Here is a 25,713-nt window from a genome sequence, read left to right as displayed (position 1 = left end):
GTCGACAAAGTCTTCGAGTATAGCGTTGCCTTAAAGGTCACAACACTTCTACTCCTATTAATTTCGCAATGCATACATTATCCAACAACAGAAAATTTGTCTTTTAATCATTCTTAACAGATACATTTTCCTGTTGGATACAGGAAACTCATCGAGACAGAGGTGTCGCAACCTTCAAGCATCTGGCTGTGCACTGATCGGCTGTTTCTACACCAAACTCATAGCCTACGAACTTACGATCATCGTCGCAACCAACATTGCGACAGATGTAGAAGAGCCTTAAGATGCCTTAACATGCCCACGTATGTAGCTCTCAGAAGAGAATATATTGCTCTTAGAAAATTTATACGAATTGCCTCGTTGCTGTATGGGCGATATTCCAACCTTCAGTGCCACGGCCCGAACTTTATCCTGCGATTTTTCAACGTTCGAGAGTCAGCGTGAAGCCGGTGGCGAAGGTGAAGAGAAAGAGAGAAAGAGACAGAGAAACAAGAGAGAGAGAGAGAGAGAGAGAGAGAGAGAGAGAGAGAGAGAGAATACATTTTGCTCGATCGAGAGAATGCAAATGCCTTGCTAGACAGATCTCTCCTTATACAGTCGAGTGTCGCTCTGCGAGCGCTCTGAAAGGGTTAAATCGTTGTCGACGTTAAGTGAATCTTCCTGCCGTTATCGTTGCGATTCAATTTTCCACTTTATCCTTAAAACCACCCCCCGCGTTGCGCTAATGGGTCCTGAAAGGCAAGTCTCACGAGCCAAACTCCACTTCCCGACCGCAACTTTCATCGCCAGGCGAAATTCGCTTGGCCTCTCCCTTGGCGTTCTCCCCGCGTCCTCTCTCCACCCCCTATTTTTAATATTCTTCGCCGCCGGATTAAAAACGGTATTGTGTGCGCATAAAGCAACGACGCAGCACGCTCGATACCGGAATAACTCTTCGCTCACCGGTAACCGATTGTATAATCCGACGAGGCATTGGGGGAGGGGGCGCAGGAAGGGGTGGAGGAGGAAACGGTGGTGGCAACTTTTTTTCCCGCTTACGCGGCGGCGACACGTCGTTACGATAAAGTCGGCACACGCCGCAATATCGGCGGCCGACTGACATTTTTCGTTTTTATTCTCCGCGCGGCGAACAAATCGGAGAGGCGACTTCGCAGGCCAGAAAATAATGGTCGCGAGGCACGAATTGCCGCTGCCGGCGTGTATCCCGACGAATATCGATACCCCCCGGGATATACCCCAGGAGATATTGATTTCCCATAACTCCGCCGCGAAATCGCTTTGACGAATGGCTGCCGATAATTCCGCGATAACACGCAGCGCGCGTCTCGCAGTGAAAACTGCGAAATTTATATTCGGCGAATTTTTTCTAACGCGCCACGCAGACGCGTCGTAATTCAGGCTGCGTTTGATTTCGCGCGCGATTAATTGGTGGATATTAATGGGAGCCGCGCCACGCGGGAGAGAGGGCGCTGGGCGTAAATATCGTAAATATCACGGTGTCGTTATTATTTCGGGAATGCGGCGATTTGCGACATGAGAGTGCCGGGACGGGGGAGGCAGGCGCGTTCTACGACATTAAGATCCCCGGGATCCTTCGAATTTACCGGAAGGGAATTCCGAGCGAACGTAACGCGCTCCGGGCACGTCACACAGAGAGGGTAAATTTCATCGTCAACGTCGACGTAAGGTTTCACGACGGCCCTGCGTCAATATCGATCCGCGAGTCGTCGCTCTCCTTCCTCCCTGCGTTGCCGGCGTCTCTCTCTCTCTCTCTCTCTCTCTCTCTCTCTCTCTGTCGCTCTCCCTCTCCCCCTACCACCCTTTCATTCTCTGTCTCGTCGTCTCTTTGCGCCGGGAGACTGCCTATACGTTACGGAAACTATACCGCAACGACTCTGCACAGCACAGACGGCAAAAACACGAGCGCTTTCCCAGCGAGGTATGCGCATTAGTATGCGTCTTGTTTTTCGATGTTTGAATTATTGAGCGCGCCTCTCGCGCTCGCGCTCCCCCTTCGTTTCTCCGTGTCAGACACGAGAGACGCGTCCGTTACAAGATACCGTCCAATACTGTCGACGTCCAAGATTGGATATCTTGGGCGTTTAGAGTATCGATTGAAGCTTTGCACGAGAGCAGTACACTTTCCACATTTCACTTTTAGAAATTTAATATCCGCACGCAAATCCCGTGACCTAACCGCGTGCGCGTGCATAAGCGAGAGAAATCTATTAAGAATTAATAGATAAATAAAATATCCCTTCCGGTACACATAGTGACGGAATATCGCATGCAATGGTTAATAGATATATGACGCTACAAGGTGGAATATAAACAAACGAAAGAATCATAAGTGCGAACAAACAACAGACTGTAAATAAAAAAATGAGTTGCAAAGAGAGATTATGCTTTGCGAAAACAGCGTAAGCAAATAAGGTTATAAAAAATAATAATACATAATGTGTACGGAGAGAATATATTATATATTATAATAAAATTATATATAATATTGTAATAAAAATTATAATACAATTTTAATAGTCCGGGAATAGACTGACGCTATGATGAAATTTATTTAAAGTGACCATAAACATAGTAAAAATTACACATTAATGTAATAAAAATTATGTTTATGGTTTTTATTATATTTTATTATAATTTTCGTAACAGTGCCAGTCTATATCCAAACTATTAAAATTGTATTGCAATTTTTACTACAATATTCTCCGCATATGAAAAAACATAATGTGCAGAAATAATGATAATTACACAGAGAAAAATACATTATAAATGTCATTCGCTTCAAATGTTTCATAATAATCTTCTTTAATTAATAAATTTTACGTACTTGTTTACAAAATATAATAGAGGAATTTTGCGTTCAGTTTAGCGTGCTCTACATATGCACGAGATATGGTACACTTTGCGACAAATACGCCCTATATATCCATAAATCTATCATAAATTCACCATAAGAACATCAAATTTATTAAAAAAATATTCTGAATCTTAATGAATTAACATTTCGATTATGAATATTAAATTAAAAAAAAATCCGAATATTTCGAATGTTAAATTAAAAGAAAAGAAATAAAATCGAAGCAATTTTTTTCTTCTTAGACAAAGTTTGGTAATATTCTTGTAAAGAGAATAAATTCTTGTTTCAAATAAATGACAATGACTTCTCCTAAAATTTGTGATAAGTATGCTTTGAAATTTATTATAAAAAGATATTCCTTGTTCTGTGAAGATAATCATTACTCAAAAGAAGGAATTTAAGTCAAATGTAATCACTTTTCTTAGTAGTAGAGTGATATTTTTCTGTATGTACGCGCGGACATGGCATCAATAAGATTAATAATAAAAGACAGAGGGTCGAGTTAAGATTTAGAAAATTAAAATTAACCAAAGAGAGAGAGAGAGAGAGAGAGAGAGAGAGAAGAGCAAAGAGAGAAAATAAAATCCACGAATCTTCGTGAGATCGAAAATACACATAAGGAGAATATCCGTAAATAGAGACGAGCGGTCCGCAATCGGCTCGCGCGCGCTGTAAAACGATTGATCCGAGCAGATTGAATCCGAGCGCGACTCTTGCCGCGACTATCGACCGTGCGCGCAGGGCGACGTCGGCCGCGGCGAGCTGTCGGCTCGACTCGAAAATGAAAAAATATATTGCCCACCGCCATGGCAGAAACTTCCGGCTCAACGAATGGCGCTCTATTTTTTTTCAGCCAGCCGCCACGTCGCGACGGTTATAAAAAACAATTTACGCGAGCTCCTCGCATATTTCTCCGCGGCCTGAACTCTTCCGCTGAAAACAACTTCGGTTGTTTCCCCGCGGGATCGCCTCGCCACTGCGTGGATTTCCACAAGCTGCTCCGAACATTTCTCACCAACGCTTTAAGCTAACGAAGAACGATATGCGATCGTTTCTCGAGAATTCTCGTACATTGTTAATTAAGGAGCTCGTTAACCCACTTGCGTCATTGGAAACTGTATCAATAGTTGTCACTTGAAATTTGTCTCATGTCAAATATTCAGGTTTTTATTCAGAGTGACATTCTTCAGCTGCATCATAATATATATTATATTCATATCCGCGATTCAACGGAAAAATACTCATCTATCTCTAAATTAAAGTTTGTAGGTCATGTTATTTGTTGTCACTTGAAATTCTCATGTCTCATACGATATTCGGATTTCTATTTAATGTTAGATCTGAATTTATTACTTGAATTATATGGTATATGTGATATTATGTCTGTAGAAGTGAAATATAGAAGTGAAAGTCAATTGAAAAACTTTAATCGAACTTTAAATTCAAATCTGAATATCTCGCTTGAGACAAATTTCAAGTAACAATTATTCATACGAGCTGAGTATCTTTCCTGAGTATCTCAGTAAAGACGAGTTCCAAGTAATGACTGTCAATACGAGCCTTAGCAATTACTTGAAACTTGTCTCACTTATGAGATATTTAGATTTGAATTCAGAGTTAAATCTGAGTTTTTCAGTTGAAATACATGATATTACGTTTTCAATCGCGATTCTACTAAAAAACTCACATTTAATTCTAAATATAATTGTCTGACTTGAGACAAGTTATTCGATAATATCTACTTTGTTAAGGTTTTTATTAGACATGTTTTTGGACATTTTATTACGTACAATTTTGTATGTCTTTATGCACTTGCTTAAAATACGAAAGAAATTTCTTTTGCTTATATACATAGGTGGGATATTTTATAATTTATACTCGTACAATTTTTTCTATTTTAGCATGCTGTCCAATAATATAGAAATAGACGGCCAATAAAATTTATCTTGCCAGGGAACATAGCAAATTTTTCAATAACAACTCTCAGTTCCCAGAATAGAGAGATTAATAGCACACATGAAGGATAATAAATGAAGGCAGAATGTCGATATGTTGCTCGCGGTTCGAAAACTCTGCTCAGTAATTCTTAGTATATAAAATCCCCACCGTGCACGAGAGAGAAGAAGAAAATCTGTGCGGCCAGCTTGGTGCCTATCGCGATGCGATATCGAGTGTCGCCTCGAGGGAATGTCAATTGTTCGTTAAAAAGCACGGAGATCCGCTGTCATGGCGGACGTGAAGAAGCATCGAAAACCACGAAACGAGCGGGTAAACGAGGGAACGACTAATTTTTCATTCGTTTGCCCCTACCGTTCGCCGTGTGACGTGAGGGTCACCGTGAATAAAACATCGCGCGCGCGGAACGAGGTCAATTTCGCGAGAATTATTGCGGATTTAGCGCGACCGCGACGACACGGGCCCAGGCCGCCGATAATATGTACCCGCGGGACTAGCGTGCGGGATTAACCTAAGAAAATCTCTCTCGGACAGCGCGTGAATATGGCGTGACATCGGCGAGAGCCCATCGTCGTCGAGCATTAATTCCGCGGGCCCGCCATTATTCAAGGTCCCTGTAAATCCCCGATACATTATCGAGCGCGAGCTATGACGACCGTCCTTAATCCCGGTCCTTTGAGGATACAGCTTTCGCGACTCTATAAGTCACCGGTAAAGGCTTTAACGAGGATACGCCCGTGCAAAATTAAAGACCCTCCCCACGACAGGCCAACTATCAGCGCGCGGTTTCTCATTCACCGGACGTTATATAACGTAATGTCGTTTGACTCCATGTTTACATAGAATTGCTTTGCGAGAATGACGTATGCAATTTAGTCGATTCCCTTGACCGCTCCTCGCCTTAGGGGAGTTTCGGGCTCGTGGAAATCACCATTTTGCTCACTAAAACCAGTGGGTGTTCTTTGCGGAAATGCTTGTGATGATTCAGTTGTAAGTACACTGAGGAAGAAGTGGTTGAGTTAACGAGACTTTGCTTGTGAAAGAAAACAAATTTCGTTTACGCAAATGTCCAGTCGATTGAACAAATTATATGGTTATTGTGATGAGTTATGTGTGTGTATATGCGTCAGTTGATTTAGTGCTTGCGATTTGGTCACAACTTTTCATCAACGCAACGATTTGGTATCAACGCAACTTATTTGCACTAGCTTGTAATTTGCTCAACTGATATATTTCCTGTTGTAATATTTCTCTCGGTTTGGCTGACATTTGAACCATTTTTTTACTAATTTTAACACACATTTGAAATATTTCGGTTAGAATCTCGGCTAAAAAACTTTAGAATGATTCGTGTCTCAGCTATGCCGATTTTGTTAAAATCTTAATTAAAATTGCCGGATTTCTTTCTCGGTTTGGCCGAGATTCGAATCATTTTTGACTAATTTTAGCACAGATTTGAAATATTTCGGTTAGAATCTCGGCTAAAAAACTTTAGAATGATTCGTGTCTCAGCTATGCCGATTTTGTAAAAATTATTTAACTATATCTTGTATCCAATTTTATTTCTTATATATTTTTGTTGTACTTGTTGATGATAGAAGTGAGAATATTAAAATGCTATAAACTGTCCATGAAACTCAAAGTAAGCCAAAATGAAAAAAATATGACCTAAATATTTTTCGTACTTCTACATTTGTGCCAAATTAAAAAGAAATCGGAGTGTACCTTTTCGATAGGTTTACTTGTAAGAAACGTAAATCTCGCTAGAAACATAGCAAAAATTGCAATTGCACACTTCACAATTTCTAAAATATAAATAGCGCATATGAAAAGAAAGAATGATTAAAAAAATTAAGAAAAGAATGATTAAAAGAAAGAATAATTAAAAAAATACTACAAAATATAAATCTATTCCTCAGTAGCAAAGTTCTATAGTAATTTTTACTATAAAATTCTCTTCGTATGCAGCTTTTATAGCGAAATCCTACTTCTACAAGAAGAAAATATTGTTTGACTATTTATAAAAACTACATTTTGTAATTTTGGATCATGTAGACATTTCTATTGTTTTTATCATTTACGCTGTCAAATTACTAGTTTTACTGTATAATTTTACACGTATAATTTCATAATTTTACACGTATAAATTTACACAAGGATATGATAACTTTTTCATAAATTCTTTAAATTTTCATGTGTTTTTTATATGTAATAATGCAAGGAAAATTAATACAAGGAGAAAATATTGTGATACAAATCCCAATAATATTTTCGTGATCTTGAACTAATGCAGAATTATGAAAGACATTACTGCGTACTTATTTAAAAACATTACTTAACTTTGTATTACAAAATTATTATTTGAATGTATAATAATACTTGAAATTTTTTTGTATCGAGGCAGAACGTCTAATTTACTATTTCTACAGTAATTTAAACTACAATGTTTAGTTCAGCTTCACAAAAAACGAGATATTGTAAAATAAAATACAATCCTAATATAATTTTCACTACTACAGCTTTTCACTACTATACTACCGATCGCGAAATCGATGAGATATAAAACGGAGTAGTAAAATGCAAAAATAAATAATAACGGAGTAGTAAACAGAGTCCACTGAAAATCAATGAATACACTCTAATTATCGTTGAAGTATTCCTGCCACTGATTCGATCAGAAACATTTTTAGAGATCGACTTTAAGAGGACGCTCGTAGAACGCGGCATTGTTTTCGCGGTGTCGTCGTCGTCGCGACGTTCAGTTCCGCACTCAGCCGCCGCACATTCACCGCGAATTAACGACCCGCCGACGAGGCAGGCAGCTGCCCCTTAATTCTCCACCATGGAATAACCTGTCACCGGTAACAGGTGCTGGAGGCTTATTGCACCTAATGCGAGCCGCGGCGAGGATACGCGAGAGCACGTCTCACTGCTTCTTCGCGCTGGCTCACGAAAGCGAGCGGGGAAAAATGCGCCCCGATGCGCCCCTGCTGAAATATTACGCCCACTGCAGCGAAATATCTTTGAAAGCATGGTTTTGCACTTCTCTTTGAAATAAGTAACGGCGGGTAGAGCGCGCCGAGTGATCGCGAGACGGCAAAAAGTAGAGAAACTGGCGTATGGCAGACGCAGAAAATGTGTTTCCCCCACAACACTCTCATGTCGAATAAAAACGCCGTTCGCGAAAGGAACGTGAATATAACGGGGATTATTATTGTATCGTATTTTTCCTGACGGGGTGTTACAAAGTCAGCGTTTACCCCTTCGACGTTATCGTGTTTCTAGGTATGTGTGTGAGAGAATGTGTGTGAGAGAAAGAGTTAATTAACGCGCGCGCCATTCACATGCCTGCCGGTAACAGTTTTCAATAAACATACGAACAAAAAATATAACACGAGACCTGCACTTTACAGCAGCATTTTCTGAACTATTCCTTGAAATTTTTCTGCCCTCTTCTCTCTTCCAACTCAAATATGTATAGACTTCATTTTAAGTGCAGATATAATGCAACTTGTAGCTATAAAAAATAGATCTATAGTTTAGTTACCTATCTGTAGTTTGGATATGCTAGATACTAGACACTTAGAAAAATGCGCTCTGCCTTCAAGTAAATGTTACATATTGGTAAATATTTCAAAAGTAATAAATAATTTTCGATTTTAATAAAAATAGTAATAAAAATAATACAAATTTCAAAAGTAATAAAAATAATAAACTTCAAAAGTAAACTGAGTAATCGCTTTTCCGAGCAGTAGAATGATATTTCTCTGTGTATACACACATTTCCTCAAGATGGAGTGTCGAAGCACCCTGGAACTATTTTATGCCTGTCAGCGGAGAATCTCTAATCCACGGCAAATTAAATCGCAACAGGTAGAATCGCGACTCTGGCTCCAGGTAGCGAGTCGCTATGACAAATATCGGCACACGAGACCGAGAAGACCGCTCATGGTGGTCGCGCTTGTAAATAATCAGCGGGGACGTTCGCCGCGCTCCCGCTCGAGAACACAGACGATTTCTGCAAAAGGTCTGCGGTTGGCAATGATCGAAGAAGCTTCGCGAGATCGCATTACGCGCTCGGATAATAACGACCTCGTTACGACTTCAGTTTAGAGCAACGAAGAAACCCGATAACCTTGCCCGACTGATACCGCATTAGCCACTTACACGTGTGGCGTCACGAGAAATCGGATTGCACGCGAAAGCTAATTTGCATACGCAGTATTTCCCTGTTGTTTTTCCTCTCCTTTCTGCCTACATTTGTTTTAGGTTTCTAAGTCGAAATGCGGAGCGACACTTTTGCGCCGAGAGAACAAAAATAATCACAACGAGATTTCTCTCTCTCTCTCTCTTTCTCACACATTATTTATGACGCTCAACTGTTCGGCGTGATATTTCATACTTTGGTTAACCCAATTCGCAAATATGATAAATTCCGCTGTGACGCGAAATTTCTGCGCGAGTATTGCAGAAAGGGAAGGAAAAAAATTCAATATTCCAAGAGGGGAACGACAGATTGTTCGGTATCCAGGATTCGATAACGAAATTTTAAGCAGATTCGGAGAGCAAGATGTTCTCAGAAAGGAATTCTATATATCGGGAGACCAGAGCCAATATCAGGTTAGAGGAATATTGTATTACTCCGACCGAAATTGGTATCTTCTATTTTGACGCACTCGTACGTCATTATTTATTCCATAGGTTGTCGTCCAATTTACCTTAAAAATACATTAAACCCGCCACGTTTGGGAAAACGCGGTGAGAGATCCAGGTCACCGTCTATATTTTATCGAATAAAACGTTAAACTAATAATAGCCCAAAGAAGTGGTAATGGTGTCAGCAGGAGGAAACGAAATGAAGACGGACATAAAGACGTAATCGCGTGAGAAGAGAGAGAATCGTGTGAAATTCCCGATGGAACTTTCGATCCGATCTTCCCTCGCAATTTCGCGAATCTCGAAGAAATAGAACCAACTGTTTCTTCATCAGAACTCGGGACTCTCTTTTATGCGAGATGCGTTCCTTGTATTTTTAACGAGAATTTTTTACGCAGCCCTCAGACATCACTCGATCGAATCTGTGTGGCGCACGTTATCGTCGCGCGGCGTCGTGAGAAAATTTATTATTTTAATTAGCGGCCGCAAACACAACAGAGATATCGCCGAGAGAGGCCGGGCGGCGCGGATTCCTCGAGAAATTTAATCGGCCGTGTGTACAGCACAACGCGCCGCGATTGTACTCTCGGTAACCCGTTAATGTTACCTCCGGTACATGACGTTCCGTAATTAGGTCATCGCTTACATCGTTGTGTGCGAGCGTTTTAGGTGCCGCGAACGATAAGAGCGGAGCTCATTACGCGACGACCTGGCAGGCATTTTCGAGAGAGAATACAGTAGTTTCTCCCCTGCCTCTCTCTCTCTCTCTCTCTCTCTCTCTCTCTCTTTCGTCTCAGTGTGTATTACTTACAATTAATTGAGAGCGCGTCCGCGAGAGATACATTGTTGGCGATACACTCACAGAAGAAAGTAGAAGTTCGTGTAATAACCGAATAGAGACCAAATAAAAACTCATTTATGAGTTTCATAAATGATTCAGAAACGATGTATCTGTTGCCGTGGAAACCATTGCTAGTGCGATCAGTGGAAGACTGAATGTTTTATATGGATTCGAAGTTTCGAGTGGATTCTCTGACGTCTTACTCTGACTTCTTAAAGGATAACAACCTTTGACTTTGAGAGACTGACAGCTGTACTATGATACATTAACATTTCTCTCTGTAGTCGCCGTGCGTTCAGGATCGCGCTAGAGATGTCGCTTCCGAACGGCATCTCTGAGCGTTATCTAGGGAAAGGAGAGTATCGTGAGCGTGGAGCGTCAGGTAGCTCAGTGGTTTAGAGCAGTTGCCCGGCAAGCGAAAGACCCTGGTTCGAGTCCCGGCCTAGCAAAACCGCGCTCTCGATATTTTTCTCTCTCTGGAACGAAAAAGATACGCAAATGCTCGAACGCACGGCGTCCCGCCGCCACCTAGTATCATGCCCTCCTCCTTCACTTACATGAGTGAATGTTACTATCAATTAAAATGAATTTGTTGACAATGGAACAGATCAAATTCATTTCTTGAATTAAAATATTCACTGGAGGATTCACTCTCTGTATGAGTGAAGAATCTTCCAAGTTCAAGTAACTATGTTGCAATTCTAAGTAAATATACGGGTAAATCGTAAAATCGTAAAGTCATAGCTTACGAAAAAAACAAAACAAAAAATCGTAGATATTTACGAGTTATCTTTGACTTACGGTCCGCATAGAATTGCCGACCTACTCATAAGTTTTTTTACGAGTCTTACGAAAACAAGTTACGAGCTTTACGATTTTGTCTAGAATTGCAGTATTAGCAGTTACTGTATCTTTTCGAGTGAAAAATTTCGCTCCAAAAAGTTTATAGAGTAAAACTCAATTGAGATTATTGAAAACACTTGAGTTAATAGAAATCCCTACAGGAATCTTGCAGTTCCTGCAACCGACACATTTCATCTGGTCTCCAGACGACAAAGAAGCGATTATATGAACAGAGTATTTCTTTTCGTGTTTACTTATATTCGCACTTAGAAGCCACTGAGAAAAAAAAGTTTAATCTAACAAAAATTACCTTACAATTTTAAAGAATTACAATTATCTTTAGCTAACTATATTCTTTCAAGTAAAATAGTAGCATGCACATAAAGTTATTATCACCAACATTATAGCAGAACTTAAATAAAAGATTTTCATTACATTTTTTTCGACTTTTTCAATTTTCTCGGCCATAATTATTTCTCTCTATATGATTATACACAGTGATTTTAATTTCACAATCTCTCGTAAGGGCGGATTGAGGTGAACACGAAAGTCTTATACCATTTTTTGCGATATTCATAATAACCATCAAGATATTAAATAAAGAAGATTTGTAAACGATATGATATGATAGACGAGCAGAGACATCTGCTGTCGCGTGCTTGTACATTAGATCAAACAAAAAAGTACCATTTTAAAAATAATTATGTAGATTTTTAGTTATTAATTAAAGAAGATTACACAAGATTAAAGAAGAAGTACACATTACCGTGCAAAATCATGTGCAACAATTTTCTTTAATTAATAATTCAAAATCTGACGTCACAGCTCATCTACCATATCATGCGTGATCACTCATAAATCTTCTACAATTAATGTCTCGATCATTGTTACGACTTGCACAAAACTGTATTAAACTTTGTTATTTATCTCAATCCGTTCTACGTCTTGATTGTCGAGCTGGGACACCCTGTATACACAATTACAGATACCAAACATCTTTTTTCTCAGTACACGTATATTTATTTCGTTTGACGAAGCACGCGGATCGAAGCTCACAGAGGAGCCAATCGCAAAACCGGAAAGAAGCCAATTTCACGAGATCTAAAGGAAATTCGCACGAAGACGCCGTCCAAGTGAGCGCACTCGGAATAAAACGGCAACGGCGGCGGAAGTTATCGAAGTTGCTGAAAGATCGCGAAGCCGCGAGCAGGAAATTGCGGCGGGCGCGGAGCATTTATATATCGTGCGCGCATGCATCGTTCGAGTTATCGATAGAGCGCGCGAGCTGGATGCGCGTCTATCAATATGCGAGCGGCTAATTAGATTTCGCCTTGCGCGAATAGACACGTTAACGCGCTTATTGCAAGCGTTCGTGCCGAGGGCGCGAGCGCGAACACAGTAATAACTCACAATGTCGCTCCGAATTAGGTGTACGACGGCGCACCGCGGCCGAAATATCCGCCGTCTCCATTATGTAACGCACAAACAAAGCGAACGATTTATTTCTGTGCCCGCGCGATATCGAAAATCTTGAGTGTATTCACGTAAATCAGCTCGTTTGGCGACCGATAGAATCCATCTTCCCGAATAGAAGAGAAACAGAATAATCGAATATCGTCGCTTTACGTCAGCGCGTAAAGTCGCCTCCTATAAGCCCCGTCTACAATGGGAGTAAAGTATGACTGTAAGAAGTAAGAGTAATAAATTGACCAATCACAGTCGAATGTGAGAAGAATAATCGACTGTGATTGGTCAATTTCTTACTATCACTTCTTACAATTACACTTTACTTCCATTTGTAGACGGCCCTATACAGTCTATCTGACGCAAGACGTACAGAAGCATGTCAACCTGAACATAAGGACCACCGGCATTCTGCAAACAACCACATGAAAAGTCGAGGTATTAAAAAAAGCAGACTGACGAACCAAAGCGCGCAACGTTGAGAAATAAGCTCTGTAAAACTTGATCTTGATGTGTTCTTTATTTCCTGTTTTTTACTCTTTCTGATTCAAATCTTAAACCTTAAAGGCTAATCTACAATGTGTTCTTTGCTTCATGACTCTTTTTCTCTTTTTCTGACTCAAACCTTAAGCTTCAAGCTTGATCTATAATGTGTCATTTGCTTCCTGTTACTTTTTCTTTACCTCTTTCTGACTCTTCAAGCCTTAAATCTTAAATTAAAAAAAGACAGAAAACAAGGAACAGGAAGCAAAGAACACAGGCTTAAGCTTAATCTATAATATGCTCTTTGCTTCCTGCTTTTTTCTTTTTATCTCCTTCTGACTCAAACCTTAAGCTTTAAACCAAAAAAAGATAAAAGACAAGAAACAGAACGCAAAGAACGTATTGTAGATCAGGCTTAAGCCAAAAAAAGACAGAGTACAAGAAACAGGAAGCAAAGAACACATTGTAGATCAAGTTTTACAGACCTCGATCAGTTCTTGCGGGTATAGAGCCCACAACTTCGCACGCTCTGTCATTCGTCAGTCCTTTTTCATTAATATTTGGAAACTTTACGTGATTGTTTGCAAAATGCCAAGGTCTTCGTGCTCAAGTTGACGTGCTCTACCTTCACACGTCGCCCTGCATGTTCTACGTCAGACACCTTGTATAATAGCCTGGCCCTGGTAATATCTTATTCTTAGCACCGTTGCGTTATATAGAGCGGTTTGTGTATGCTGCCCGATGCTAAGGGAAAATCGGAATTTACATTGAATCGATATTCGTGCTGTTAATCGATCCTCTTGACGGAGGTACCGGTTCCCTTTTATAATCACAGAGTCGAGGCCGTCCAAAGTTCGGCGAAGAATATCTAATTACTCGCTGCTATCATCGCGTTCTCTAGGTTTCTCCGTGCAAACTCGACCTTCGTCGCTCGATGATCGCCCAGGACGACAAAAATGGGAGACAAAAAGACACGTTTGGCCGCGCAAGAAAAAAGTGCACGCATAGAAAAATATTGTATCGAAGTAAATATTTGTTGTTTTAAGCATTTTGTAAGTTTATATCTCCGTAAATCCATCATAAGCATTAAATTTGGTCGAAATACATTCTGTATACTAGTGAGTTTAGTATTTCCATTAAGAATATTAAATTAAAACAAAAATTCGACGTGCTTATCAAATAGAAAACTAACTTTTTCTTCGATAGAATTTTATAATATTCTATAAAAAGAGAATAAATTCTTCTTTCGAGCACATGATGGATTAGTATAATACTGACGTGGTCGGTATTTCTTAGACATTTAACAAGGACCTCTCATTGCCCTTTTCTCAAACTTCCTGCGAGAATTCGATAAAAGAAAAATGACACCACCTGATACAAGAGACTTTTGCAATCACCTAATATAAGAGAGTGCTCATTGGAAATGTACGAAGGCATGGTTTCATATCCAAAATCAAAAAGAAGAACAGGAAGAAGGGGGCGAAGAAGAGATGCAAATTCGGTCTGCGCCGTTCACGTGTTTGCAACTCGAGCCAGCGCGCGTTCGGGCCGGCTCTCTCGCGTTCTTCAAGTTCGGGCGGCTCGGCGGATATCATCGGTATCGATGTGTTCGTCTTACCTTGCGTGCTGCCGTTGGGCTGCCCGCCCTGCGGTATCCCGGGGTAGAGCGGTGAGGGATGGGGCGACGGTTGATTGCTGGGCGGTCCTGCAGAATGCGGGTTGGCAGTCGTCGGGGTCGGCGTGGCCGACGGTACTTGCTGGGATTGCTGGGATTGCTGCACGTTACCGCCGGACGTAGGGGTTGCTGCGGGGGTGCCTTCACCCCCGGTGCCACCTACGCCCCCGGAGGGTTGCTGCTGATTTTGCGACTGTTGCTGCTGCTGCTGGGACTGTTGCTGCTGTTGCTGCTGCTGTTGTTGCGGCGTTTGCTGCGGCGTCGGCGGTTTTTGCGCGTCCGCCGGCTCGCTCATCGTTTCTGCAACGAGAAAGGGACCGCCGCGATCTTGAATATTAATCCGCCAGGGTCGGTCAGCAACGCTCTTCTCTTGGCAAGGCGTGCTTTTTAGGCAGCGACATCGGCAGCGACCAGACGCGCTCCCGCAAGCGATCGATTCGAATGTAGAACCGCGCTGCGCGTTCGTGTCGAAGGCTGTTTCGCTGCTTCTAGCGAGCGCGCGAGAGATATCGTCTCGCAGAATGTCATTTATAACGCTCATTGTCGCGAAACTTTCAGTGCTACTCGGGTAATCGGACTGTTCGGATTCTCGCGGAACGTTACTCCTCGAGTTTGTTGCGGAACTTCACCCGGAGTCCGGGGATGTTTAACCTTCTTTTTTCAAGGTGTTCACTCTCCGATGTCTAATACCGATCGCGATATTTCTTCTCACAAGCTATTACTGACCCTTTCATGTACTGTTGATGATGAATCAACGGAGCCTCACTTTATTAGGTTGGTGCAGAAAGTTCCTTGTGTTTGTTAAATAACATAGAAAACGAAATTATACAATTTCGAAGGAGTAACCGTTTTGTTTCATGAATAAAATAAACAACACCAATCTTTTGGACATCCATACAACGAAGACTTCATTTTTTTTTCTTTTAATACCCAAACTTTTTATACAGAAAATGTCATTTTATTGTTTGAGAGAAACAATTATTCAGTTTACTTTCCTTTTTTAAATAATTTTCTTTAAGTATCTTCGACGAAGATAAATATTTTTTGTATAATTTGTTGAGCTTTATCTCTCTTCTTTTCAGTAATAGTTATCTTGAACAAAGAAAAGTCTCTTGATAACAGTCTTAAAATATATTCATCTCGAATTTTTTTAGAAAAGTTCTTTATCATGTGTTCAAAAAAATTTATTCTCTTTCCAAGAATATTATAAAACTTCACCGAGCTTTACTTCTCTTCTTTCAAATAATGGTTATCTTCGACAACAAATATTTTCTTCATAACAGTCTTAAAGTATACTCACCACACATTTTAGTAAGTCTCATTACCACGTGCTCAAAAGAAGCAAGAATATTATAAAACTTTATCGAGGAAAAAGTTGGTTCGACTTTACGTAAAGTAAGTAAACCGCGCAAATTCTTATTTTATTTCAATATTCTTGCTTGCAACGCTAAACTCGCTTGAATTCAGAATGCATTTTGAATAAATTTGATGGTCTGTGATGAATTTCTATGTAATGAAATATGAAATACTTAAAACAAGTAACATTTACTACAATGCTGCATGTATGATTTTGCGTGTATTTAAGAGAAAATCGACCAATCATGTGCACCAATCCAATAAATTAAGACACTGTTGGTTCGCAATCAATAAAATACATAAAGATCTAATATTCGTCAATTTATTACACTGAGAGAAATTGTCCGGTAAAAAATTAACAAACGGATATTCCTATCAAAATACCTATGATTTTTTATATCCGATTAAATTTTATGGAATACTTCCTCATCATGATGGCATTTCATCAGATAAACCGCTCAAAAAATTATCAACCGATATTTCTCATCGGATGTTTCCTGATCGGATACAAAAATTCATCGGTGATTTGATCGGAAATATCCGTTCATTAATTTCTTATCAAATAATTTCTCTCAGTGTGATATTTCCTCTCCTTCCACTCGCTCCCTCTGGTATCCGCTACACGCTTACATGCGCGCGCTTTTTCGTCGGGGCCTCCATCGATTTGCGGTTAATTTAAATAACGTATCTCGGCGCGGTAATCGGCGCAGAATGACGTACGTTGATAAATAGCCCTACGGCATCGCCGTCGAGCCACCGACGAGTTTCGCAACTTTCGACGAATAATCCGCGGGACTGCGAGCGAAAATACTTTAATTACGGAAGGCGCGGGGTGAACGTCGCGCGGCCCGAGACTCCCTTCTCGAAAAGTTCGGATTGTTCGGGCGAGTTGATATGACTGATGGCGAAACTCGCGGGATAGTTACGGGGGATCGATAGCGGCACGGGATTTCCTCCTCGGCCGGGCCGTAGACCGGTCCCGCCGCCATTGTTACGCGCTAAGTACCGAGAGAAGATATACTAATCACCCTCCGCGTATCTCGACAAGTTTCGTTAATCCTTGAGCGGCACGATAAATCGAAGGGAAAGCGGCTCGACGTTAATCGGAGGAATTGCATTTGTCTGATTAGCGTCGTCGTAGTCTCTCAATTCCTTGGAGTAAAATTTTATTTATTCGTTTATTTCAGAAATTTCACTCTCAGAAAGCGAAGTGACCAGTCACTCGAATTCCAGTAAGCTTCCACTCATGAAGAATAGACTTTCCACTCTGAATCGTCAAATGAACACTTGCACTCGAGGTTGAAGAGTGAATCTAATGTATGCTCGTTTACCAGACGGTTTCAGCACATTTTTTCTGATAAAATTCGAAGTCCATTAAATTCACGAAATCACGATTGCGAGTCATTATTCACGAGTCTGCGTAGTAATTTGTTATGACGAGAGTCAAAGTGATAATATATGATAAACATCGCGATTTCAACGGAAGATTCAAGATAAATGCAAGTTTCATCTATCAGACAAAAATTATAATAAAGGGACAGTATTTACACCCCGTATATTTTGAATAATTTTTCAAAGCTATTTTTCACACTGAAATGTCAAGTAAATATTTAAATTTGAAACTAAAGAATAGATTTTAAGAATTCCAAAAATTTAACAAAGTCTAAACAATAAAAACCGCTTAGTTTCTGCTTTATAAGCAGATTTTTCCGAAAATTTGTCCACTGTGAGATTGCCAATGTCGTTTCAAGCGGGCCTGTTTTGAGTGAGATGTCATTCCAAGAAATTTACAGAGACAAGTTGAAACTCTTGCTATTGATCACGGATATTTTTAGAATATTTGCGTTCACGTAACGAAAGTCAATTGAGAAAGCAACAGACATTATCTCTTTCGAATTTTTCGCAACCTCTACGCGGTTCAACAAATGTACGAGTTTAAAAAAAAAACTATTCTAAAAAGGCTCTGAGATTAAAAATCAACAAGGAAATAGAGTCTATAAGAGCTAAGCACTAGGTGTTAATGTGCAAACTATTTTATTTAGAATTAATAAAATTATAGTAAACGTTTCGCAGTCATTTATTTGAACCTTCTTCAGTACAAAAATTAATGTTCGCAAGACGTGCACGAACATTTTACAAATGAAAGACTGACGGTTGGAAATGGCAAAAAATTAATAAATTTTGTAAGCGAGAATCATGATTCTGCGCATAATTTTTTGCCGCTTCCACTTGTCAATGCTTGCTTGTGTTGCAAAATAAAACAGAAGTCGCGGTTTATTTACTTTACGAATCAACTTTTTCTTCGATAAAGTTTTCATATGTAAAATGCTTGTCTTAGCAAGCTTTACTTTCTGCGGGACGCTGAAGAAAGTCCAAATAGAGGATCGAAACGTTTACCACAATTTTGCTAATTCTAAATAAAACAATTTGCACATCGATATCTAGTGCTTGGCTCTTATAAGCCTTATTTCTCATTAAAAAAAATAAAACCTTGCCAATATTGTCGCGTCTCGAACCAGCCAGCTAACACCGCGTTCGAACGGAGCGCGAAACCGCTCCGATGCTTCTCCTACAATTCGTCGGTAAGAGGGATCGCTGTCATATCGCGACGCGATAACGTCAATATAAACGACGCAGTGGTCGCTGTTATCTATGCCGCTATCTATCCGCGCGCGAACGTAGGAGAAGGAGCCCGTACACCACGCGAATGATAAGAGAGACCAGGCGGGCTCCGGGAAGCGAGAGCTCAGCACACGACGACTCCGTCTCGCAATTTAATCGCGTGACTTCGGCGCGTCGAAAGTGGCGGCGACTGGTCGCGCGACTGCGGAAATTGGAACTCGCGTCTGCCGAGGTAACGAGCGCGAAACGCAATTACGACCTTCGACATCATCGGGCCGGCAAAGTAGCCGGCGCGCCCCCGTCGTCGGCACTCCACTTCTCTCGTTTCCTGTGGCAGCTCTCGCCGAGGGAGCGGACACGCGCGCGAACTCGGACTCGGAAATTTCTGTCTGCCGAGGAAGTCGCGGGATTCACATCGACGCCGGAAAACACCGCGCCCCGCTCGGGAAGTCGCCGGACTAGAGATGTATCGAGCTTGCGGGGCGGAATTTCGTGCTTTCGGGGGCGGCGAGTCGCCGCAGGAAATCTCGCGTCTACGTCGCGCGGAAACGACAAGTAGAATGTCGCGAATCGAGGAAGAACGCGTAAAAATAAGTATGAGCGATATCAGGTGATTAAAGACCGCTACTTTTTCTCGAGGAGTCTTGCAACGCATGTCTATCGAATAGGAAAATGCATCTTCTGCGGAAAAAAAGATTTAGTTGAATTAACCAAATATTTGGTCGAATATGAACGATTCAGAAATTCCGATTGAAGTAACCCGAATTCTATTTAAGTTAACAAGATTTTTGGTTGACTTAAATAGAATTCGGGTTCAATCGAAATTTCTGGATCGTTCATATTTAACCAGATATTTGGTTAATTCAACTAAACCTTTCTTTCCGTGTGAGAATTATTCCGTGCCGTCTTACTTTTAATTTATATTTATATTCTTTCTACTTTTTTTTATTTATTTCTTTTTCTGAAGCGGACTTGGTCGAAACATAAGATTAAATTTTTTTATTTCTGCTTTTTGGTTTTATTGCACTATTATAGCTCGACGTATAGTGCTCTTATATACTCTTATTTTTTATCAATTTTTATTTTATCAGAGGGTTTTTGTTAATTTGGTTTCTCTCTCCCCCTTTCTCCCTCTTTCTTTCTCTCTTTTTCCTACTAAGTGCAAAAACTTATTTGCTAGGTTGCGTCGAAACTCATCGAGAAAAGGTATTGCAACTCTTAATTATCTGACTATACAATAACATAACGGAAAAGAATTAACAAGAGCAAAGCGCTGTTTTGCATGTGTCTGTGCGCGCATACACACGCACAATATCAATATATTATTTAAAGAAACATTCTTTTTATATATTATTTTGATGTGACCCTAATCTGCCACACTGGCATCATTTTCTACCTTGATTTTAAAATTTTGGATTACCCGCAAACTCGAATAAAGCACTTTTGGTTCACGCGCTCAAAAAAGTTGGTGCGAATATTTTTAGGCTATTTCAATTGCCTGTCATATAACAAAAAAGGCAAAGTTTCTATAGGATCGTTTTGGATCTCAGTGTGCCAGATTCAGAGAGATATATCAAAGCGTAAAATAGAAATTTAAAATAAAAAATGATGTTTCGTTATATTTCGGGATTCTTTACATCAAATATAATATATAAAAAATTTGTACGCAAGTAGTTTATTTATTTTTTACTATATTATACTTGGTCGTAATTTCCGTATTGTAAAACTTTAATTACGCACAAAAAAAGTCAGTTTCTCTTTTTGTAATAATTTTAACAAAATTCATATTATAATGCTACAAAACCTTCAAACTGTTAAAAATTTTATTTGTTTTTTGATTGAAAAAATTATATCTTTTCGTATCCTTAAATAATTGTACTTTTTGATAAAATGAAATGTATTTTTTTCCTGAAAGGTTCAAAGGTATTGACAACAAAAACCCTAGAGTGTTAATTTCTTAAATTCATTTCCAGAAGTTACGAATTTTTATGTAAACACGTTTTCATCGTGTCCTTCTTGCATTTGCAATAAAATTAACTACTCGTGTGGATATTTGCGATGATTTTTGTATTATTTGATTCAATTCTACAAACTTCCAAGTACATTTATTATTTTTTATAGATTCTTATTAGCACTTTTAAAGAATGTAAATAATCAAGAACGAAAACAAGTCTAGACGAAGATATTCGGAATATGAATGTATGTATGTACGCCATGTGTTAATATTACATGCAAAATTATACCAGCGCCTTGGCTTTTATTAGCCCTTTTTTAGTTACATCATTGTTCTGATTTGAGCTGTTTATTTCATTATGACAACACACAGGTAGTAAGAAGCGGACATGCACACTCACCATTTTCGGGAAACGACGTCGACCGTATTACAGGCAGCAATATTCCCTTCTGCACCAACTCGTCTCTGCTGGCACGTACCGAGATTTTTCTCTCGAGCGCTGTTGACACACGAGCAACGACAACGCGCACGTCACTACATTGTTCGTTCTGTCATATGTAACACAATCGTCAGCAAAGCTCAGAAGTTAGCGTCCTTTTTGGGTCCTCTCTAAACCTAACCTCTTGTTACCTCTTGTTACGTTCGCGATGTCAGTCAGCTACGTGCTGATCACTTTCTGTTTCTTGTTCTCTGTCTTTTCTGGCTTAAAGCCTGATCTACAATATGTTCTTTGCTTCCTGTTTCTTTTTTTGTCTTTCTTTGGTTTAAGGTTTAAGAAAGAAATAAAGAAAAAATAACAGGAAGCAAATAACACATTATAGATCAAACTTTAAGCTTGAAGAAACAGGAAGCAAAGAACACATTATAGATCAGGTTTTAGGCAAAAAGAGATAAAGAGAAAGAAACAGGAAGCAAAGAACACATCAAGCTTAAGAGATGGGAGAGATTCCCGGTATCTGAAATTCCATCTGACTACAGGAAGCTCATCGCGAAAAGCAGCGAATTCCGAGCTTTGCTTACGATGTTCCTCTCTTTTTATACAAGAATGAAAACGAGGTTAAATCGAGATAAGCTGTAACGCAGAAACGCGCCAAAAGAGCACGTCACACACACGTTATCCGTTCATAAATAACTTCATCTGACACGCGACCGCTACGTTTACCTGCTTTTACATAGAAGTGCACGCGAAATGTTAACGATCTCTATCACTTTAAGATGCAAAGAGAGATTGTGGCAACACAGCGACGTCGATCACGAGAGAACGACGCGGCGCGGAAGATCAATCACGTCCGTACTGCAAAATCGCGCGATACTTACACAGTGAAGCGGCCTCGAATTTATCCGATTTCTTTTTCCGCTTCCATTTCCAAGGCTTGAAGAGTCTACCGAGGGCCGAGAACTTGCTTTTTCTCTCCAAGGGCGGCGTTCTCGCGCCCGAGCCCAGACTGTTCGTCCGCAAGGCAGCGCCATTTTGCTTTTTCGCTGCAACAACAAGAGACAACTTCACGTTCATATGTATCCGCCACACGATGTACGCGCGCGTTTTCCCGCGCAATATTTGAGGTGGGATTGCGCGATCGCACCCCACGTTGGTTACGAGTTGCCGCGTAGAAAATTTCTCGGGATCTAATTGGGATCGATTCCCTAAAATAATTATGAATTTTGGATAGAAATGTAATGCTTCAAACATGAGATTTTAAATGGGGAAACCCGTAGTCTTCCTAATACTTTTCCTGCTCTTCATTTTACGTTAGAATTAAGTATAGACATATTGACTTTCCAAATAATTGCATTACTGAATAAATGCTCAAATTGTTTTTAAAAAAGTTCATTTTTTGATATCTTATTCTATTGAATATAATTGTGCGTTTAAAAACGGAATTAGTTGTTTGATGCTATAAAAGTGTATCGTCCTTACCGACTGAAAAAAAAACGCGAGTTCTCACGGTATTTCTGTTTCGATTTTAGACTGAAAAGTCATATTTGAAACAAGAATTGAATTCTCTGAATTGATGAGGTAACACATCAATTTTGAGATTTTAAGCATTCTAATCAGAATCTACGCTGCATCTGAGAAAATCTTAGGAAGTTTCTACGCGGATTTCTTACTCGCGAATGATACACAAGATCGATTGAAACATATCGACGACTATGCGACTAAAAGTGCGTGTTATCAGCCTTAGATACGTTATCCAGCTTCTCCGCTTTTGCAGCAAAACGAGGGTGCGTAGATTCCTATATTATCCGCGCTTACCGACCAGGGTTGCAGCATTCCAACCCTTTTATCCACGTCCGTAAGGGTGGAAACGAGTGAACGACCGTCGATCGAGCGCACGCTTTACCTCGATAAAATTTTTTTCACTTTCATTTCGATAAAAATAACTTCTGTACGAAAAAATAATTTATATTTTTATACATATAGAAAAATGAATGCTGCAAATAAATGTTATTTGTTTCAAGCATTTCATAAGTTCATAGTTCATGATAAGCATCGAATTTCTTCAAAATACATTCTGAATCCTGGTAAGTTTAGCATTTCAACCAAGAATATAAGATTAAAACAAAAATTCAGTTTACTTGCTACATAAAGCTAAATACTCTACTTTCTCTTCGACAATTTACAATAATTTTGTAAAGAGAATAAATCTTTCTCTTTTGAGTATATAATAATGAGTTTTTCTAAAATTCGCCATTTAATATATTTTAAGACTATTTAGCAGAAAAATATTCTTTGTTGAAAATAACTATAATATTAATTAAAACAAGGAAAATAATCTGAATAATCTGTTTTTTTCTGGGCAGAATGATATTTTTCTGTGTGTATGTATCGCGTATAAAGAAAATATTTGAATCTTCCATACTCACTATGTTTCTATCGCAAAACGAGAATCGACGCGAGAGGACTGATATTTCCCTGTGTTTCTTTAAACGAAACAAAAAGAAAACACTCGCGGATTGCAATGTATAACTGCATTATTGTATCGCGTTGCATTGTTATTATACAATTACGCCGCTCTGGCCGCGGAAACAAAACGGGAAAGCGTATGAAAAATTCTCGGCGCGGACACGTTTTCCCGCTCGCGCCGAGCGGCACAAAAAGCTCCGCGCAATTTCTATGTAAATTTTTCATGTGCGAGCAGAATGCTGTCTCGCATTCTTTTCATAACCCCCGTATTTACCGTATGGTAAGCCGAGCACACTGGTTTGTCGCGCGCACATTATCCCAATGACAGTTTGCACGCGGCGCGACAATTAATGTGCTAAAAGCGCGAAATGAGCCGCGTCTACGAAATAAGTGTCCCCGGTCGAATGTGAACATTAAATGACCTAATTACTTCATAAACAATGTATGCTCACGCAAGCCAACGGTTTAACGTTCCTCGTACTTTCCTTCAAATATTAACCTTCCAGCAGAGTAATTTTCTATAACAAATACAGTAGAAGATTCTTCTCTCAGCAGGTTTACACATTGGTGTGTTTCCATCAAGAATAAAAGATATATGAATATAAAAGAAAAATTATAACCTGAATTATATCAATTTGTAAGCAATATCATCATTCAGAAAGAGCCAAAGAGTTCAACCCGCATAAATCGCGGGTTAAACAGTTGGAAGATTAACGACGAGGGGATTACACAACTAATATTCATATTATTAACCCGCATAGAAAATGCTTTGGGATCTAATTGGAATCTAGCTCGATTTCCCACAATAATCATAACTTTTAGATGCGAAATCTATGCAGATTCTGGTCAGAAGCGCAATGTCTGCGAATCTAAATGAGAAACCCAGACAGATCCCATCCCCAATGTTTCTCTAACGTTTTCTCTGATTTTTTTCTGGTTCACATTTTAAATTAAAATTGAATAAAATATATGGAACTTCAACACACTTTGAGTATTTACTCGTTACAAGTATATATATACACACATACTCGTAAAGAGTAAATACTCAAAATATTTGCGAAAAAAATTCATCATAAAGGAATTATAATTGAAAGCGTTCGAGCTAAGAAAATTAAAGATATATATAAATATCCGACAAATTTGTTTGACTTACAAATGAATAAAATCGTCAAAATATCCTCAGATTACAAATTCTTATTACATAGAAAGCTAAAATGCCTTCCCTTACATAGAAAGCTAAAATTATTTCACCTTTTAACATGGAATAATATAAGCTAGAGAAAATTTGTATTGTCTTTATTGTATTAACGAAACTGATGTAAAAAACACTTAAAAAAACTCGAGTTTCTTTAACATTTCTGTTCTGATTCCAGGTAGAGAAGCTATATTCAGGACAAGAATGAGATTGGCAATTAGTATCGTAGTAGAACAATCTATTTTGGGATAAGGTTGAGCGTTCTGATTGGAATCTAACCTGCATATGAGAAAATATCACGAATTTTTATGCGGAAATTTCCGCATAGACGAAATCCGAGTACCAGAGATACTAATGACAATGGGCGAAGGCTCGAATTTACCGAAAACTTGGCGGACTTTCGCGTTTCGAGTGCGTCCGTTCGTATTGCGAACGCGGCGAAGCCGAATAATGCCGAGCCTTATCGACGCATCCGCTAACACGCTGCCGACTTCCCACCCTGATTCGCGCAAAAATAAACAGCTATTGTGAAAGAAAATTCTTTTTGCCTCGCTTTTAGCCCGCTCCTCTCTTCCCCCTGTTCCTCCTCTCTGTCTCTCGCGCGCGACTGATTTCGTTGTCAGACAACGGCGCAACGCGCGCGCGCGCACGTGTGTGTGTGTGTGGTGTACGAGTATGTGTGTGTGTGTCACCATAAAATCAATACTCGACAACGTTACCGCGTAAGATAATTTGGCGGATTTTCCAACGTGCTGTTTTCCCCGAAACGTTAGTCAATCACGCTGAAAGCGACACGCCGTAACAAATTCTACTGGCGGGGAAAAACGATTAAAAAACAAAACAGGCAGGAGAGAGAGAGAGAGAGAGAGAGAGAGAGAGAGAGAGAGA

At 39.7% G+C, this 25,713-nt stretch overlaps 2 protein-coding genes across 16 annotated transcripts in view; one reads left to right on the top strand and one right to left on the bottom strand.

Annotated features, from left to right (window-relative positions):
- Positions 1-25,342, top strand: part of LOC116843776 — a 79,515-nt gene extending 54,173 nt beyond the window's left edge. Inside the window, exons 2-3 of one of the 2 annotated variants that reach the window (XM_032814538.1) lie at positions 144-302; positions 25,004-25,342. In XM_032814538.1, coding sequence (XP_032670429.1) covers positions 144-302; positions 25,004-25,007 — 163 coding nt within the window. In that variant the 3' untranslated portion in view covers positions 25,008-25,342. Of the gene's footprint in view, positions 1-143; positions 830-25,003 lie in introns of those variants that run through there. The other variant, XM_032814535.1, reaches the window with a different exon arrangement.
- LOC116843773 (phosphatase and actin regulator 1) overlaps positions 1-25,713 on the bottom strand; it is a 514,963-nt gene that overhangs the window by 302,862 nt on the left and 186,388 nt on the right. For 13 of the 14 annotated variants that reach the window (XM_032814528.1, XM_032814530.1, XM_032814531.1 and 10 more), the window contains 3 exons: positions 22,043-22,207; positions 21,126-21,224; positions 14,737-15,093 (listed from right to left, as the gene is read on the bottom strand). In XM_032814528.1, the coding sequence (XP_032670419.1) occupies positions 14,737-15,093; positions 21,126-21,224; positions 22,043-22,207 (621 nt within the window). The remainder of the gene's footprint in view (positions 1-14,736; positions 15,094-21,125; positions 21,225-22,042; positions 22,208-25,713) is intronic. The other variant, XM_032814534.1, reaches the window with a different exon arrangement.

This window comes from Odontomachus brunneus, unplaced genomic scaffold (genome assembly GCF_010583005.1).
Source record: "Odontomachus brunneus isolate Ranch 3 - 2012 unplaced genomic scaffold, Obru_v1 Obru_scaffold_035, whole genome shotgun sequence".
In the NCBI taxonomy this organism is placed as follows: Eukaryota; Metazoa; Arthropoda; class Insecta; order Hymenoptera; family Formicidae; genus Odontomachus; species Odontomachus brunneus.
The sequence above is the reverse complement of the archived record's forward strand: the minus strand, read 5'-3'. Positions and strand labels throughout refer to the sequence as shown.